At 48.9% G+C, this 18,170-nt stretch overlaps 1 protein-coding gene across 1 annotated transcript in view; it reads left to right on the top strand.

Annotated features, from left to right (window-relative positions):
* Positions 1-18,170, top strand: part of LOC139763428 (serine/threonine-protein phosphatase with EF-hands pef-1-like) — an 82,048-nt gene that overhangs the window by 56,182 nt on the left and 7,696 nt on the right. Inside the window, exons 3-10 of the mRNA XM_071689463.1 lie at positions 9,208-9,335; positions 10,104-10,200; positions 11,035-11,189; positions 12,031-12,192; positions 12,559-12,725; positions 14,725-14,761; positions 15,751-15,903; positions 17,134-17,265. Of these exons, the coding sequence (XP_071545564.1) occupies positions 9,208-9,335; positions 10,104-10,200; positions 11,035-11,189; positions 12,031-12,192; positions 12,559-12,725; positions 14,725-14,761; positions 15,751-15,903; positions 17,134-17,265 (1,031 nt within the window). The remainder of the gene's footprint in view (positions 1-9,207; positions 9,336-10,103; positions 10,201-11,034; positions 11,190-12,030; positions 12,193-12,558; positions 12,726-14,724; positions 14,762-15,750; positions 15,904-17,133; positions 17,266-18,170) is intronic.

Below are 18,170 nucleotides of genomic sequence, written 5' to 3'. Positions count from 1 at the left end.
GACTTCATCATAGCAAGGGGCGTCCCTGGGAGACTAATATAACCTAAAGGAGATATATCAGGCGGCTCCTTGTGGCGGTGGTGGTGGTGTGGTGGTGGTGGTGTGAGTGGTGGAGGTGTGGTGGTGGCGTTTAGTGGCGGTGGTGTGGACAGAAGAGGAGGACAGTAACTTGAAAACAGTCACCCATCATACTCAGGGAATGGCTGCCATTCACCCCCATTAAGCCCTTCGTAGCAACACGCGAAAGACGGAAACCCAATATCTTCCGCCTCGCAACTTTATACGACGCGACCTCCAGGGTCTCTGACCAGCCAACATCACCGAGGAGAACACCACCCTGTGGTTGAAGACTTGCGAGCCTCGGTCATGTGAGGCAATCGACGCGAGGGCAGGCGATGTCCCTGCGATCGTGGGTCACCTAGCAACCTCATACATCCCAAGCCGATACCATCCAACACACATGCAATAGACTTATCTAATGAACTATGTATCCTGTAGACTTTAAGCATTGCTCCCTAAGCAATATCTGGAAGGGACGATCGCAATATTGACGTAGGCATACACGCGGCTCTACCCCACGCTATTCCCTGTATATCATATACTCTACAAGAGCGTATTGTGTCAAGGTTCAATCACTCCCCCACACACCCACCAACCAGCGTGTATAACATTAAGGGAGACAAAGCCTCGGTAAATTCCCCGAACTCTTGGGTCCAGCAGGGTCCCTAAAACAAGTTCAGTGATTAGAGGCGTGGCCTCTCGCTCGTCATCCACTCGCCCTATACCTTCCCCATGCCTCTCATCTCTAATGCACCTCACCTCACGACGTCTCCCTCCCTCACTCTTTCCTCACCTCTCACTATCCCCTCCATACTTCCCGCGTCTCTCCCGCACCTCACTTTTCCTTTCCTCCCTCGCCTTCTCTGTACCCGGGGCGTCGCTCACTCGTTGCACCTCCTCCCGACCTGGATTCCTCAGCGAGGGGCCTGTACTAAAATCCTCCGCGTCACTAGTGCTGGTAATGTTCGACCTACGACATACCATCAGAGGTTGAGACCCTCAGCGGCTGGGACCAAGGCCACGATACACGCCGGTGACGGGAGGCGGCGAGATAGCGAACCTAAAAATGCTGGCGTACGGAAACAGGTGTCGTTATTTCTGCTGCTTCTCCTGACGATGCTGGAAACGCGCCTGCCAAGGGTGATGCTTCCTGCGTCAGCCTCGACTGCTGGGGGTTCTTTTAGAGGAGGAGGAGGAAGAGAAGGGCGGTTCCCCTTGCGTCAGCCTGGATGATGGGGTTCTGATGAAGGAGAGGATGTAGATCTGGTCTTCAACTCCAGAGGTTACCCTACGTCCAGTGTGCTAAACTGGTAGAGCTACCTTAAGTCCGGCACGGTGTACCAGTATAACGGGCCTGTAAATACACTAGCTAGAGACTGGGGAAAGGAGGTAGTTAGCCCCCTTCCTTGGCAGGGACACGAGAAGCTGATGGAGTGACGATAGAGGGCGGGTTCAGGCTTACGATAGAAGTAGGGATGGGGTCAGCCGACTGGCCAGCGTGACGTGGATGACAGAGACACAGTGATGCGGGGACAACACTGGTGGTACCTGGTTTTCTTCAGTCACATCAATGAGCATTACAGTTTCTTGTGCAGCCATCGGCAGGGTTACCTCTCTGTCTGAGGTATGTGTGTGTGTGTGTGTGTATGTGTGTGTGTGTGTGTGTGTGTGTGTGTGTCGGGGGGGGGGGGTGGCCATGGGTAAACCAGTGTCCAGTTGGTCGCGGTGGACGAGGTGCCCCGACCTGAACCTTTACCTTTACATCACAAAACAATTATACCAGGCGACCAGAGAAACAAACATTTTACACCATCATGAGAGAGAGAGAGAGAGAGAGAGAGAGAGAGAGAGAGAGAGAGAGAGAGAGAGAGAGAGAGAGAGAGAGAGAGAGAGAGAGAGAGAGAGAGAGAGAGAGAGAGGATAGTATACATATATGTATATACCATTAACCATTAGCCATGTGCTACTCTTTAAAAATCGCAGATTCCAGTAAATGCCACATGTTTACGCTTCGTGCATACCGAGCAGAGAGATAACAGCGTCGCTCCTGATATCACCAACTAATGGTCCCGTCACTTTAAAAACACCAGTAATTGGTTAGTACCATGTCGAACTGGGCTACGGAGGAGCCAGGTCGCTATGGTAACCCTAAATCATTGATCTGGTCATGGACACGTACTAGCAGCCATGATCCTTAAACTTGCAAGATATGGGGACGTAATATGAAAGTGCGCATAGGTTCGAATCCTGGTTGCGGCAGTCGGTCCACAGTCAACCCAGCTGTTCATCCATCCGAAGGGGTTGGTCGAAAAAATGGGTACCTGCATCAGGCTAGGGTATATATATATATATATATATATATATATATATATATATATATATATATATATATATATATATTGGAGCGATGTGGTATACCGGGGTTGACGTGCTGTCAGTGGATTGAATCAAGGCATGTGAAGCGTCTGGGGTAAGCCATGGAAAGCTGTGTAGGTATGTATATTTGCGTGTGTGGACGTATGTATATACATGTGTATGGGGGGGTTGGGCCATTTCTTTCGTCTGTTTCCTTGCGCTACCTCGCAAACGCGGGAGACAGCGACAAAGTATAATAAAAAAATAAAATATATATATATATATATATATATATATATATATATATATATATATATATATATATATATATATATATCCAGGACCATGTTACCTCACGCTGGAACGCGTCACGACTCACGCTGGAACACGCCGCAGCTCTCGCGGGAGCACACATCACGATGGAACGCGTCACGACACCCGCCAGCCACAATTCCCACATTCGGGGATGAACAGAAATATAATTTGCGATCGGATCGCCATATTCCCCTGGAACGCATGAACATATTGCTATGCTGTGGCGGCCGCCAGTAGGGTGGGCCGGGATTGATTTTGCAGGGGCCTGTGACCACAAGCTGTCATGTGGGTTAGCATCCTCTGCAACTTATTTTAATTAATCAAGTTCGCCGATAGAGGGAAGAGCATTAGCTATTGATTCACGCGATGCCACCAGAGGGCCCTGGAAGGGTGGGGAGCTTGGGCAGGAGGTGTCTGGCTAAGGTTAAAAGCAAGAACGAAGATGGGACAGAAGGGGGAGACCATGTGTGGGGTGCTTGCTTGGTGGATGATAGCGCGGGGTGAGTACAAAGGATTTTGTATAAGACCAAGTGGACGCAGGAGGTAGCCTCGAGGGGCAGGAGGTAGTACCAGATGAATGGGGGGCTCAAGAGGCACCCGACTGAGGCAGGATCGAGGGGCAGGAGGTTTCTGACGGACGTAGGCTTGTGGGTCAGGAGGTACCTGACGATGGTAGAGGAAGGGTAGGAGGTACCTGAAGGAGGAATGCTCGAGGGGCAGGAGTTATCTGAAGGAGGAATGCTCGAGGAGCAGGAGATACCTTAAGGAGGAATGCTCGAAGGGCAGGAGTTACCTGAAGGAGGAATGCTCGAGGGGCAGGAGGTACCTAAAGGAGGAACGCTCGAGGAGCAGGAGGGACCTGAAGAAGGAAGGCTCGAGGAGCAGGAGGTACCTGAAGGAGGAATGCTCGAGGAGCAGGAGGTACCTGAAGGAGGAATGCTCGAGGAGCAGGAGGGACCTGAAGAAGGAAGGCTCGATGGGTAGGAATTTCTGTGGTGTTCTGGGACGGGATACTTTTAGGGGTGAAAGCGTTTTACGACGGGCTGACCAGGGGGCGGGAGGACTGAGAGGCTCAGAGGTAAAGAAGTGACGGTCGTGGACAGGGAGAAGCCATCTTGGAGACAAGAAGGGAGGCGGTCTTCGAGACAAGAAGAAGGTATATCCTGCAGACAGGGGAAACTAACCTGTAGACAGGAAGATTCTGTGATGACAGCAGATCCAGAGGCAAAAGAATATCAACGATTGATAGAATATTCAGTAAAACTAAAATCATCGGCTAGCAGAATATTTTCATAAGATGCATTATTATCAAATGACTACAGGATTTTCATGAGAAATGCATATTCAAAGATTTTGCTTTCTCACCGTTGCAGAATATCAACAGCGATGGGGATATTCGAGGCAACAGAAGATCTACCAGCCACTGGATAATCAGCTGGATCTTCAGTGATTTAACATTAATAACAATGTTAATCCACAACCAAATGTTGTGGACAATAACCATCACCGCCTCCAAAATACTCAACGACACCTCAATACTCGCCAGAAATATTCATCTAACGATAACGGAACAGATGACGTACAGATATTCACTATGGAAATAATCTTGAGTCTCTGCCTCCGGTGCACCATTCCCGCCATGTTCTTCTCCACTCCTAGACACACCGACCCTGTCTGTCATTCTTCAACCCTCGCCTCCCCTCAACACGGTACCCTCCTCACTCTCACCCACTCACGGTCATTAATCAATAACCCCATACCTCCCTTCCCTGTGTGTCTCTGTGTCTAATTAATACTTATGTGTCGTGGGGAAAGCTTTACGTAAACTCACGTTGCCCCGTCTCTCATAACCTTTAATGTACGTATCATGTCTTTATTCCTACGTGTGTGTGTAGACACACACTCAAACTCGCCAGCCGAGCCAAGCTGAGTTAGGTGTATGAAGCAAGACTATCAGTTATGAGGGTATGTTCTAGGGGGATATTAACCGTAATTATCAAGCAGTAACTCTTCCCCGGTGATCAGCCTCGAAGCCGTCCGCATCCTCGTGTCATGGATGCATAAAGGCATGGCAGGTACCCCTCCTCCACCTCCTCCTCCCCTAGTGGTGGTCACGAAGACCTCTTAAGAGGAGCGTTCGTATCATCCCCCACGTCCCAGAGAGACTTTTAAACCACGATACGTAAGGGGGGGGGGGGGACCTTACCCCCCTCCACCCCGGCAGGAGCTCACACTCTCTCTACCTTGTTACATAATGAGACTTGTGGTTTGTGGGGACGCCCGTCCGCGTCATCCTTCACATACCGCGTCACGACCCATCCTGAGAACGGCGTCTCATCCGATGAATAATAAGTCCTGGGAGGAGGAGGAGGAGGAGGAGGATATTGCCTGCTGACATCAAGGATGTATCCGGGTCGGGATCTATTAGATTTCCAGCCGTTTGCTCCATCCCTGTTGGAGCGGGTGGTCAGCTATCGCCCTCCTGATTTAGACGGACCAACCAACCACGAAGGAGGTCGCCTATTTATGTACCCGCCTACTTCAGACGGACGCCAAAGGATAATACCCACAGTTCCCTTTCAGCAAGAGGGGTTCGGGTATTCTCCGTTCATCAGGCGTGGTGAGGGCCTGGCATGGTAGGGTGGGCGTTGGGAATGTGGCAGGATAAGTGGAGTGATGTAGGCGTGGTCATACAGGAAGGACAGAGGGGTGTGGCCGCCGGCGTGGGCGTGGCGAGATTACCATGGCGGAGGGATAGGGAGCGTGGGCGTGGCGGTGGGCGTGGTGGTGTAGATCAATAGTGTGGTTTGAGTTGGTCAATGTGTATGATGATAGTCATCAATTGATCACACGCAATGGGAGAGGGGGAGGCAGTCACCTGGAGTGCTTACAGCCTCTTACACAACTCCAACAGTCAGAGAAACTAACGAGGTCGTACCATACGTACAGGTAGCGTTCTCTCTCTCTCTCTCTCTCTCTCTCTCTCTCTCTCTCTCTCTCTCTCTCTCTCTCTGGGTGTTCCGAAGTCTTTCAGGGGTTATTCCAAAAAAAAAAAAAAAAAATAAGAAACGGAAAAAAACATTCAAATCAATAAGTTGAAGGTGATATACTGTACTGACAAGGTGGTGTGTTAACACACACACACACACACACACACACACACACACACACACACACACACACATTTGAATAATACCATTAGTTCAGTTCGGACGATGAATCGATAATGTATGGCATGAATATTGTACGAAAACACCCCTAACAATGCATGAAATGGAGAAAAGTCTCACATAAGCAAGCTCATATTGAGCGGATGGCTGGTCCTCTACGGGAATCATTTTGTTCCATGTTTCTGGGAGATGTAGTCTTGATGATGGTGTGATACGACAACTCCTCCAGCTTCATGAAAAGCAGCCACGCGTTCGTGGCGAAAACGGCAAACTGATTAACGTTTCTGCTTGTCCATCGTTCATCAGTCCAGTTCCCCCAGTTCCATGTACAACCCAACCCATCCTTCCATCCTTACCTGCATGCCAATTCATTCGCCTCCCCATCGCTTGATTATTCCAGAGCATAAACACTAGTAGACTCCCACTTCCAAATCCAATACACTCCATCGTTGGGCCGCTCTCCACGACTCTCGAAATTACATTGGCTGACGAGCCGCACAATAAACTAACCAGGGCCATCCACTCTGCCGGAAACACAAATATTTGATTGGCACTCGAGATGGAAATGTCCTCGAAACCGACGTCAACTACGATGCATACCAAGTCAAAGGTTTGATGCAGAGGGGCCATAGTAGGTATGTGTACTGTTCCATTTACTGACAGTCGACATACAAAGGACAATCAACGTACCTGCAAGTTCTGCTCTTACTGTCAGCCTTGTGACCAGGCGAGGTTCTCCCCAACCGTAAGATCGCATTGTGGGTTTCTTGTTACTGCGGTGTTGCTGAATATGCCAAAATGGTCATCTCCATATTTGAGAACGCGTCAGCAATGTACACCAGAACTATTATAATGCTACAGTGTCGTCCTGCATGATATATACATATATATATATTTTTTTTTTATCGATTCTGTTGTGATGTGCTACAAAGTCTCATTCTCCCTTTCTACTTGGCAGAAAAATACCTCGACCGATCCAAAATACTTTAACTAAGAAATTCTACAACTAGTAACCTTGTGAACATACCACAACATCTGCTCTCCAGGTGAGATTCCCACACCATCTGTCGTTGTTCACACCAGCTGCCAGAATAAGCCAATTGGCTCTTACACCAACAGTTGCCAGGTCAGAAAACCTCACACCAGCTGCCAGGCCTACCAGCTCCCAGCAGGAGCCAGCTGCCTCCTGTACCAACTGCCGCGGGCGTATCATGTAATTCGAACAAAAGAGTCTTCTGCTCTCCCCCAAATGACCAACAACCATAACCACCACAAAGCAAGCAGGAGAAAAATCGACACAGAAGAAAGAAAGATGTTCTCCTTTGTCCATCCGTTTGTACACTGTTATTCTACACAGACAAAGCGACCTAAGCACATTTTTTTTTTTCTCTTTTCGACCGTGAAAACGATCTTTCCTACTATCCCTCTCTGTCTAAACGTCAAGCAAACGCCTGAAGGGATTAAAACAAGAAAAAGATCTTTCAGCCAACGTGGTCTTGAAGAGTCAGGGGAAAAAAAGAGCCTAACCCGTTCTTTTCACGTGGATGGTACCGCTTTTACCCGCCAGTGTCACGCTCGCTGAGCAAGCCAACACTCCGCCTCCCTCGTGCCCACGCGTTCTGAGGCATTTACAAAATTCTCAGAGTCAATATGGCCTGGAATACGCGTACCCTTGAACAGCCTGAAAGACTCGGCAAGAATGAAAAGGAGAAGAGGTGGTGCCGGGAAGAAAGGCAGCTGCTTGAGAAACACGTGTTCCTGAAACACGTGTGATGTCTCTCCGTATCACTCTATGTTTACCACACGTGTGGTGTTTACGCTCGTCTCTGGCGAGGCTGCAGTCATGGATGGAGGTGGTCGTTCGGTAGTTATATGTCAGACACCAACTGTCAGCCATCCGCCACCCATAGTCATGGGTGCGGCACATATAATCAGGCATCCGGCACCAGAAATCATATAATCAGAACCTGTGATTATGTATATGGCACTTAAGTGACCTGGTAACGCCCCTAACGCGGCCTAGTAACCTGGGTGACACCACGACCACGTCCGAGTAACCTGGGTGACACCACGACCACATACTAGTAACCTGGGTGACACAACGACCACATACTAGTAACCTGGGTGACACCACGACCACATACTAGTAACCCGGGTGACACCATGACCACATACTAGTAACCTGGGTGACACCACGACCAGGTCCTAATAACCTGGGTGACACCACGACCACATACTAGTAACCTGGATGACAGCGTCATCCAACATACCTAGGGTTCGCTAGGTCAGCTTAGCTTTGGGTAGGTCTGTACAAAAACAGTCTTCCTTTATGTAAAACAACGGATGATTCAGGTGGGCGTGAGCTTACCCGATCACGTCGGAGGAGCAAAACATCATCAAGATGGTTATATAATGACGTTCGCCAGGGGGGCGAGGCTGGGGCAGTGGAGCCTCGCTAGTCTTCCTCTACTCTCAGTGGCTATCCCTATGACCCGGGGTCCTTATCTCCCTCCCCTTAAGTGTAATTCGTAGGTTAGTGTTGCAGGGTTTTTTCTAAGACCTGTGACTCACTCCCTACCGTTAATGCTAACCTGCAACTCAGTCTTGCTAACTATCCTTAAGCTCCCCCTCATTTCCTGTAACTTTCCCCTGAACCATAACCCATAGCTTGGCTTCCGAACCCACATCCCGGGACATCGTAGAGCCCAGAACTACGCCCAGGGAAGCTTCCTAGGGTCGCGAACCCTCACAGCGTTCAGGCACGTTATACTCTGGTCTGTACTGTAGAACGTTCTCACTCGACGCAATATAGCAGTCAGAGATCGCATTACTAACCCTTGCTGATGGAACTAGGATGAAGGTGCGGAATGAACACAGTGAACATTACCTGTAGAATCATGTATCCATTCACATGAGGTCCTGACCGGTGACTGCTGGCGGAGGAAGACACAGTCACATAAAAGTTTATGATTTACTTTCTTCCATGTTGGAGACTTCAGTCATGGAGAAAAAGTCCACATCAAGGTCAGACCTTAATTGAAATATGAAGTGTTACAGAGGATGAATAAGAAGTGGGGAAAAATAATTCTAAATTTTTTTGAGGGAGTAGAAAAATCTGTCTTTGTAGGAGGGTCAGGGTGCTGATGATAAGTAGAGACACTAAAGGAGGAAAGAGTTCCAAAGCTTCGCGATGCAAGAAAAGAAACAAACATCACAACGGATGACACCTTTCAACCAGCCGTAAGTTTAAGGCAGTCTTTCCTTGCGTGAGGCGGAGGAATACTAACATTTTCTCTGTTGCTGGCAGCGTTGAAGGCGGCCCTGCTGATCCAGCGATGGTACCGGCGGTACTGCGCCAGACTGGAGATCCGGCGACGGTACACCTGGACCATCTTCCAGTCCATCGAGTACGCGGGCGAGCAGGACCAGATAAAGGTGAGTTTCTGGGACGTCCTCCCGACGTCTAGGGGCAACACCTCTTGTAGACGACACCTGAGGGAGAGGTCACCACCTCCAGCTCTGTGATGCTTCTCCTGGAAGCAGGACAACACTTTCCATAACATCATTCCAGGATTTCATGCTGGTATACACTGTAAAATATCTTCATATTTATCACTGAGTGTGTGTGTGTGTGTGTGTGTGTGTGTGTGTGTGTGTGTGTGTGTGTGTTACACGTGGTATCTCATTACTTGAAGTGTCTTCCTTAATACACAAGTTTTTAAAGAGCTGTACACTGTAATACTGTGTGTTTTTCATAATAATAATAATGATAATAACAATAGTAATAATAATAATAATAATAACAATAATAATAATAATGATAATAATAATAATAATAATAATAATAACAATGATAATGATAATAATACTAATAATAATGATAATAATAATAATAATAATAATAATAATAATAATAATAATAATAATAATAATAATAATAATAATGATAATAATAATATAACATTACAGTATAGCATTTAAAGGTTTACTGAATGAACGTCAGTCAAAGGCTGAAAAGATAAAGAGAAAATGCATACACGTGGGAGGGAGTGTGGCACCATCGCTTGAACACTGCCATACGAACTTCATATATCTCTGTATGTTGTCTGCATTTACCTGTAGGGTCCATACCCACCATATCTTAACCATGGAAGTTTTCAGCTACACCTCCCTAACTCCCAGGGCATTGTTCCCCTCCCGCAGCTCTACAACTTCTTCAACGCGCTCCTCCTGCACATGGGCAACGGGCCGATGACGGAGGTTATGGAGGCTCTCTCCCCCCGCGCCTCACCCACCACAGGTACGTCTCCATCAACACCCACCCCTCTCCTCCGACACTGCTTTTCCCTTTCCACCTCCTCCACGACAAATGGGTGTCCACCTCTTCTTAAACCCCTTACGATAAGTGGGCGTCTATCATCATCCTTGCACCTCCTCCTGCGCCCCACCAAAGGGGTAAAAGTCTTCACCCTCCACTCTTAAGACGAGTAGATGTGGGTGTCTTACCTCCACTCCTCCTTATCTGTAGCTGTTCCTCTCCAAGACTACCAGTTCCACGCCTCACGACAACCAGCACATGATGGCAGAGGCTGGTCTTCGCACCTAACCTGGATCACTTCCCGAAGACTCGTCTCCACGGCAAAACCACCTCACTCCTTTGCTTCCTTCCCCCAGCTCATCCTGGCTGCCGTATCCTACCCGAGCAGCAGGCGGCCTTTCCTCCAGCCTCGCTTTCTGTATCTAACACAATAAAGATTATGACGTCAGGACTACGCTGCTGTGCTTCAGCAGATAACCTCGTCATGGACCATCTGCTTTTCTGTTATCTGTCCTGCCCATGTACACTCCCAGTCATCCCTTCTGTAACAACTTCGTGTAACTGACCCCCCCCCCCCTCGCCTCCTGTGTTCAGTAAAGGACACACACACACACGACCACCAGCCAATGGCACCCTTCCATCTCTCTAATGTCTCAATAACGCAGCAGTCCAAGTGTTATGCTTATGTCTTCATTGTGCCCCTGCGGAATGATCATGTTCCATAAGAACTAATTACCTGTGTGACTATCAAGTGGATGAATTCATTCCATTTATAAATGCGTATGGGAGACAGAGAGAACCTGTGGTACCCTACAGACGAGGACGACGACGAGGTGAGCACCAAGAAACTACTGGAGGAGGCGTGGACGGAGGAGGTTACGGTGGAGGCGAGCTACAAGGGGCCCCACCTTACCATGCCCCTGACCACGGACTCCATACACCACCTGGTGGAGGCCTTCAAGAAGAAGAAGGTTAGTCTGGCATCCACTCACACTCAAATTTTGCACAGTCACAATCCAGTCACAGCTTTAAGCTCACTTTTACAGTGAACATGAGACACTAACAGTGATATCCGGTGTCTCTATTTCCAAAGGACAAAGTACAATTCACAATCATAAGGTCAAAATCACAAATGCACAACACACACACACACACACACACACGAAATCTTCTTTCCAACAATCTTTTAGGTCGAGTCACTGAGAGACTCAGTAACTCAATCTGTCATTTAGAGTTAAGCAATCTCACTCACACAATCACAAGTTCTCAGTCTGTCACAGACACAAGCTAATACCCAGTAATACAGTCGGTGGCACAGTCTACAACAACCCAGTCCCACAGTCTTGTAAACAGCTTCACAGACTGACACACAGTTTCCTCAGCAACGCTCCTGTTATACCTCAACCATCCCTCAACAAACACGTCGCCAAGACTATCAGTGTTGATCCGTGTGTAACGAAGGAATTAAGACACTCATCCTGAAGACATCTGAAGCTTAATGCAGCTGCGCCGCTGAAGTTAAACAACAGGTCAATTTACATGAAGCTTTTTCCAGGATAGTATTACAGTATAACTGGCTCATGCAAGGAACTGGATAGGGAAAGAATATCCCAAAGCTTACTCGACTTTGAATCATCACTTTGATAAACAGGGACGAGCACGCACACAGGCAAAAATGTTATTTAAGGCACGGTCTTCAACCTCAGTCCAAAGTCCTTCCCTCTACCTCTATACTCCCCTTATTTACAGACCATCCATCCCCCCTCCCTAAATTCCCCCCTCAGTAACCCCTCTTCCGCTGACCTGCGACAGGCGCTGCACGCGCGCTACGTGTACCTAGTGCTGCGGGAGGGGGTGAGGGTGCTGCGGCAGCGGTCCACCATCTGCCACGCCTCCACCGCCATCTCCGGCCAGATCACCGTCGTGGGCGACCTCCACGGCAAGCTGGACGACCTCCTCACCATCCTCTACAAGGTCAGTGACGTCCAAGGTGACCTACAGATAACCCCCCCCCCCCCCCCCCGTCGTGGAACACCAGGTCTACCATTAACTGTCCTTTTCACGTTGAAAATCAATGACCTACTTTATAAGGTCACTGGCCTTTACAAGGCAAATGTAACCCTTCATGAGTCTATGATATGCTATGTCGTAACACAGCTGGCCTTACCGGTCCACTGCATAACCTTGTACAGCTTTCCTCCTTAAGAACAGCATCTTGTTGAGGCTCAAGTGTCCCTATTGTCCTTATTTCAAGCGATCAAGTTTACGCCTCTAACTCAGGATAACTGGTCCACACAGCAGGTAGCGAGCTGGAGTAACTCATGATCCTGGTCCTTGCAGAACGGACTGCCCTCCACGGACAATCCGTACGTGTTCAACGGGGACTTTGTGGACCGTGGCCGTAAGTCCATGGAGGTGATGCTGTTGCTGGTGGCGCTCATCATCGTCTTCCCCGCCGAGGTCTACCTGAACCGCGGCAACCACGAGGACATGGTCATGAACGCCAGGTGGGTCTCGCGAGGCAGCCTGATGGAGGGGGTCATGAACGCCAGGTAGGTCTCGTGAGGCAGCCTGATGGAGGGGAGGTAATGAACGCCAGGTGGGTCTCGCGAGGCAGCTAGATGCTGGTCATGAATGCCAGGTGGGTCTCGTGAGGCAGCCGGAGGAGGAGCTCATGAACGCTGGATGGATCCTTTAAGGGCAGCTGGGTGGGGAGGTTATGCAGCCTCGTCGTTAATCTAGCAAAGAGGGCAGCCAGAGATGGCCGGGTTAATCAAGCAGGCACGGTCAGCCGGGGTGAGTGAATGAGGGGCGCGGGTGGTTCCCCTCCACCATGAACACCAGGTACAGTACGAGAGAGAGAGAGAGAGAGAGAGAGAGAGAGAGAGAGAGAGAGAGAGAGAGAGAGAGAGAGAGAGAGAGTATTTAGTTTGAATATGGCGTAATAGGATACATAAAAAAAGGCCTATGGAAAACGTTTATGCTGGAATGGGTGGAGTGCCACATTGATATACTTACAATTAGAGTTTAGTTAGCTTATCAATTTTGAGCCAGTGTGTTTGGTATAACAGTAGGAAACTCTTTTATTATAGTGTCTGTTCACTCTCCACTCTCAACTTCAGTGTCAGCCCCGGTGCTTATCCCACCCATATCCCTGGCTCACGTTAATTATCCCACCCATATCCCTGGCTCACGTTAATTACTATGGAAATTCCCGTACATCAGGGAGGGGCACTGTAACCCTGGTAATATATATGGTAAGCAGACAAGTGGTCCAGGGTAGGAGACCCTCCCTCCACCTCCAGGTAATTCTTCATCGTTAACGAACTAACGAGTCCAGCAGACTGGGCGAGACAAATGACCTTCCCTGAACCTCAGTGACGCTAACGAATTACGTTTTGAGAAACCGAGACTTCAGAACCGTCAACCTGACAGCCAATTCGGATGACAGTCTTCGAGATGCACTGCCACAGTACAACTGTGTGTGGACCTGGAGGTAACACTCTCGGTGGATGGTATCAGTTTGTGACGAATATTCTGTGCAACGCATGAATGACCTGAGGTTGCCAAATGTCACCTACACACACACACACACACACACACACACACACACACACACCTGGCAGAGGCCGGTATGTGTGTATGCGGATGTGTATGCATACGAGTAAAGACAAGGTACATATATGCACACAAGGTTGGGAACCGGGCCAGCACAAGTGCAAAGCTTTCTCCCCGAAACACAAACTTTAATTACAAACAGTAAACACACACACACACACACACACACACACACACACACACACACACACACGCACGCACACACACTACGTGACGTCATTCATGTTGAACGCTGAATGCATCACAACCGCGTGTGTCTGGCGATGATGACTCCTGCCGACGTCCCTGGGGGAACACTACACCGAAAATGGGTCGGTCGACTGACGGAGAGCATCTTATTTATTAACCCTTGACTCGTGACAACCGCAACGTGCTGTCGGCTGGCCAAGGACATGTTGGTAGTACTCACCTACTGGGGTACTGGGGTGGGGTCAGAATATCCCAGAGGGCTGAGTACCTGGCGTCCACCTCAGAGGAGAGAAGAGTTAGGGGTGACGTGACTGGACAATCAATACTCCACTACAGACGTCCAGGCCCAGCAAACTTTTAATTAACTCTGCCGCAGAAGATGAACATACAGAATACAGTGTATAAAGGTCTTTTTACTTTTAATGAATCACGCGTTGCCCTTCGCGTCGCCTTGGCTTGATGGCGTCATTCCATTAACCCAACGGCTGGAAGATCCTGGAAGCTAGTAAAGTCAAACCCTACGACCAGTGGATCAATTCAAACCACTGAATCAAAGATCATAAACCATTGCCCTCCTTCGACTGGCCCGACCCCCAGTCACACCTCCTCAACACGACCACAAGTATGGCATATGTTGATACAGAGTCTGTATATTCTGTCTCTACGTTACTAATTGAAGACTTTCTTCTTCTCACTCAGGTACGGCTTCTGCAAGGAAGTCAGCAGAAAGTACAAGGTGAGTGTGGCGGTGAGTGTGGTTTTGTCTGATGATGGGGAAAGTGTCTATTGTAGGGGAAGGTGAGTCTGGTGTAGAGTGGGAAGGTGAATGTGGATGTGGGGGAAGGTGAGTGTGGTGTGTGGGAAGGTGACTGTAGTGTTGAGGGAAGGTGATTCTAGTGTTGGGGAGGGTGAATCTAATGGTGGGGAATGTGTGTTGGTGGAGTAGCGGAAGCACTTGTAACCCCTACTGATATCTTATCACGTCCTCACCACCACTGACCCTGCAGTCTCCCTCACACACTATCACTAAAGCTATAACCTCTATCGCCCTAGCCCTTCCCTGGCGCCAGAAATATGTCCTCACTCCCGCTTGGACACTGACTCTCAAACCTTCCTCCCTTTCCCTCAGGGGCTGATTACATACATTTCTAACCTGCCTTACCATCTCCCTGGCACTGATATACATGCCATCTCTCCCTTTCTCCCTGGGACTGATGATATACACGCTTACTCCCTTCCTGACGTTGACTCTGGCCTCCCTCCCTAGCCTTATCACTGTTACTCTCCACCCTCAACGTCTGACGCTGACACCCGTATCTCTCCCCTGGCGCTTATTACAGTGCCTTCCCTCTCTTATGACCTATGGCAGTAACAACCCTTCCTTCAATTACCCCTCCCCTCCACAGATCTTCCTAAGCAAATACCTCTCACCACTACTTAAAGTACACTCTTCCTTCCACTTACATCTCATGACAAGCCAACTCGATCCTCCCTCACCTTCAGTTAATCAAAGCCCTTCCCCTTAAATTCCTAAGGGAAGCGCCCTGCATTCTCCCTCCCTAGCCAGGACTGATGCTGTACACTTCGTAGACCTCCCTCCCTCCCTCTGTCCACTGACGGCACCGATCTAAGTCTCGTGTCGTGTTCTAACTTCTAACCCTCATGTCGTGTTCTAACTTCTAATCTTAGTGTCGTGTTCTAACCCTCGTGTCGGGGCTCCGGCAGGCACCGCACGGCCCGAGGATCCTGCGTCTCCTGGAGGAGGTGTACCGGTGGCTCCCCCTGGCTACCGTCATCGACCACAAGGTCCTGGTGGTGCACGGAGGCATCTCCCTCGACACGGACCTCAAGAGCATCGCCACCATCGGCAGGAGCAAGGTCTCTACATCACCTGGATACGAGAGTTTGGGGTCACCGGTGACCTGAGGTGTAGGAACAACAGTACAGATTGTAGTCAACAGTAACACCGGGCCACCAGGACTTGTAACACACCAGTAGCTTAAGCCGTAACGCTACGAGATGACGTAGAGACAGTATGCATGACAGTAGAATACTTGTAACACACCAGTGGCTTAAGCCGTAAAGCTACGACATGACGTAGAGACAGTATGCATGACAGTAGAATACTTGCATGACACTAGTCCACTAGTAACACTTGAAACGTGGAGACTGAATACGAGTAAAAAAAAACCAACAGTGTAGATTTACTGCTGCGTGTACACGAAGTAACGGTAATCAGAGAGCTCACACGACGTTCTTTCGATGTGTAATATTCTAACATGTGCTCTCCTGAACACACACCCACCACCATTACTGACTGCCACTGATGATCTCTGGTTATCAAACACAGCAGCACGGTGGTTATATGTAGAGTGAGAGCGTGTATGGTCCATGGATCATCTTGATCTCAGTGTGAAGGTGTTCGACATATCATAATCACAGTGTGACGTTGACAGCCTTTGTGAAACCCTAGCATTTGATAGGACTAAAGCCCAAGCAACCAGCTTACCATATATATATATATATATATATATATATATATATATATATATATATATATATATATATATATATATATATATATATACACACACACACACCAATTACCCACATTAGTTCTGCGAGGCGCACTGATATATCAACAATACCCACATTAATGACCCTTAATCAATAACCACTGGTCGGGGCCGTGCTTATACTATTGATCCACACTCATAGGCTCCCCAGCATAGTCCACATACAAGTCTTTGGTCAATACCCACACCAGTAATGCTACAGCTGTCTGTCTGTAAACTTTACGTTCGGTTCTGTCCTAAATCTACCTAGTATTAATGAATGCTTGGTTGTAATGTACATATATATACATAAGTATATAGTACAGTGCTTTGAAGCAGGAACGCTTCTGAGCTGACTGAACTAATATACGTGATAACGTAAATAAGACCAATACTGATACACACACACACACACACACACGTCCACAAACACAGACTTACCCTGTCCTTCACATAGGGTGTATACACATACACATGATCTCGTGTGAGTACTACGCATCACCAGCTGTTCCCCGGAGTAAACCCCACACACCCCCTCCCTCTCCCTGTGCAGTACATGAGCGTGCTGAGCAGTCCGGCCGCCAGACTGTCCGACGACGCCTCGTCCACGGAGGAGACTGCTGACGAAGAGCAAGACACCTGCAAGGACGTTCGCCTCTTCACCGCCACCTACGAGTGGAAGCAGGTCAGTGCAGGTCGTCCTCCGCCACCTACGAGTGGAAGCAGGTCAGTGCAGGTCGTCCTCCGCCACCTGCGAGTGGAAGCAGGTCAGTGCAGATCTTCCCTCTCAACCTACCAGTAGATGCAGGTCAGTACAGGTCCCCAAGCTATCTCAGGAAGCAGGTCAATACAAGTTACAACAGGTCAGGACAGGTCCTCCCCGCTATCTACCACTGGAATCACGTCAGTGCGGCCCTTACCACTGGAAACAGGTTGCTGCAAACCCTCATCCCCACCTTCCAGTGGGAACGGCTGAAGAAGATCTTTCCACTGGTACCAGGTCGGTCCAGTCCCTTCGTGACTTCAGCTCCAAGCCAAACAGAGAACGGTCTCCACAGGGAGAGAGAAAAGCAAGAGAGGGTCCTCACGCACCCAAGGGAAAACCATCCACCAAACAACATGATCCCAGAAGGTGGTAGAGACAGGCACCCACCGGAATATACACGCGGAGGCAGAGACGCATCACCAACACACCCGCTAGAGGCGGAGGGGATCAAACCCCACCTCAACACGACGTGCACACAGCCAGCCAACGGAAGCAACCCAATATTCAGGGATTACCATATTGATGAGAGTCGGATAACTCGGTGTGCTGCGTGGCGTGAGTGTAGGGAGGCAGCCACACTACAGGTCAGGTCAGGGGTGTACAGAATCCTTGCCGTCATGAGACAAGGGATTAAGCAGTCTCGTCACTTGCCTCACTCTCAACCATTACTTACAGCCAAACTACTCAAAATCCGTAACAAAATTTACTATACAGTTCTGTCCTCTTTTACAAGACCATTTATCCTACACATCGTCAAAAATCTCGGTAAGTGACTTGTAATATGTAGCAAACTAATGTTCCGGGTAACTCCAACTGAGGAGTCT

This window comes from Panulirus ornatus, chromosome 47 (assembly GCF_036320965.1).
Source record: "Panulirus ornatus isolate Po-2019 chromosome 47, ASM3632096v1, whole genome shotgun sequence".
NCBI classification, from domain to species: Eukaryota; Metazoa; Arthropoda; class Malacostraca; order Decapoda; family Palinuridae; genus Panulirus; species Panulirus ornatus.
Note: the sequence above shows the minus strand (reverse complement) of the source record. Positions and strands in the feature narration are given on the sequence as shown.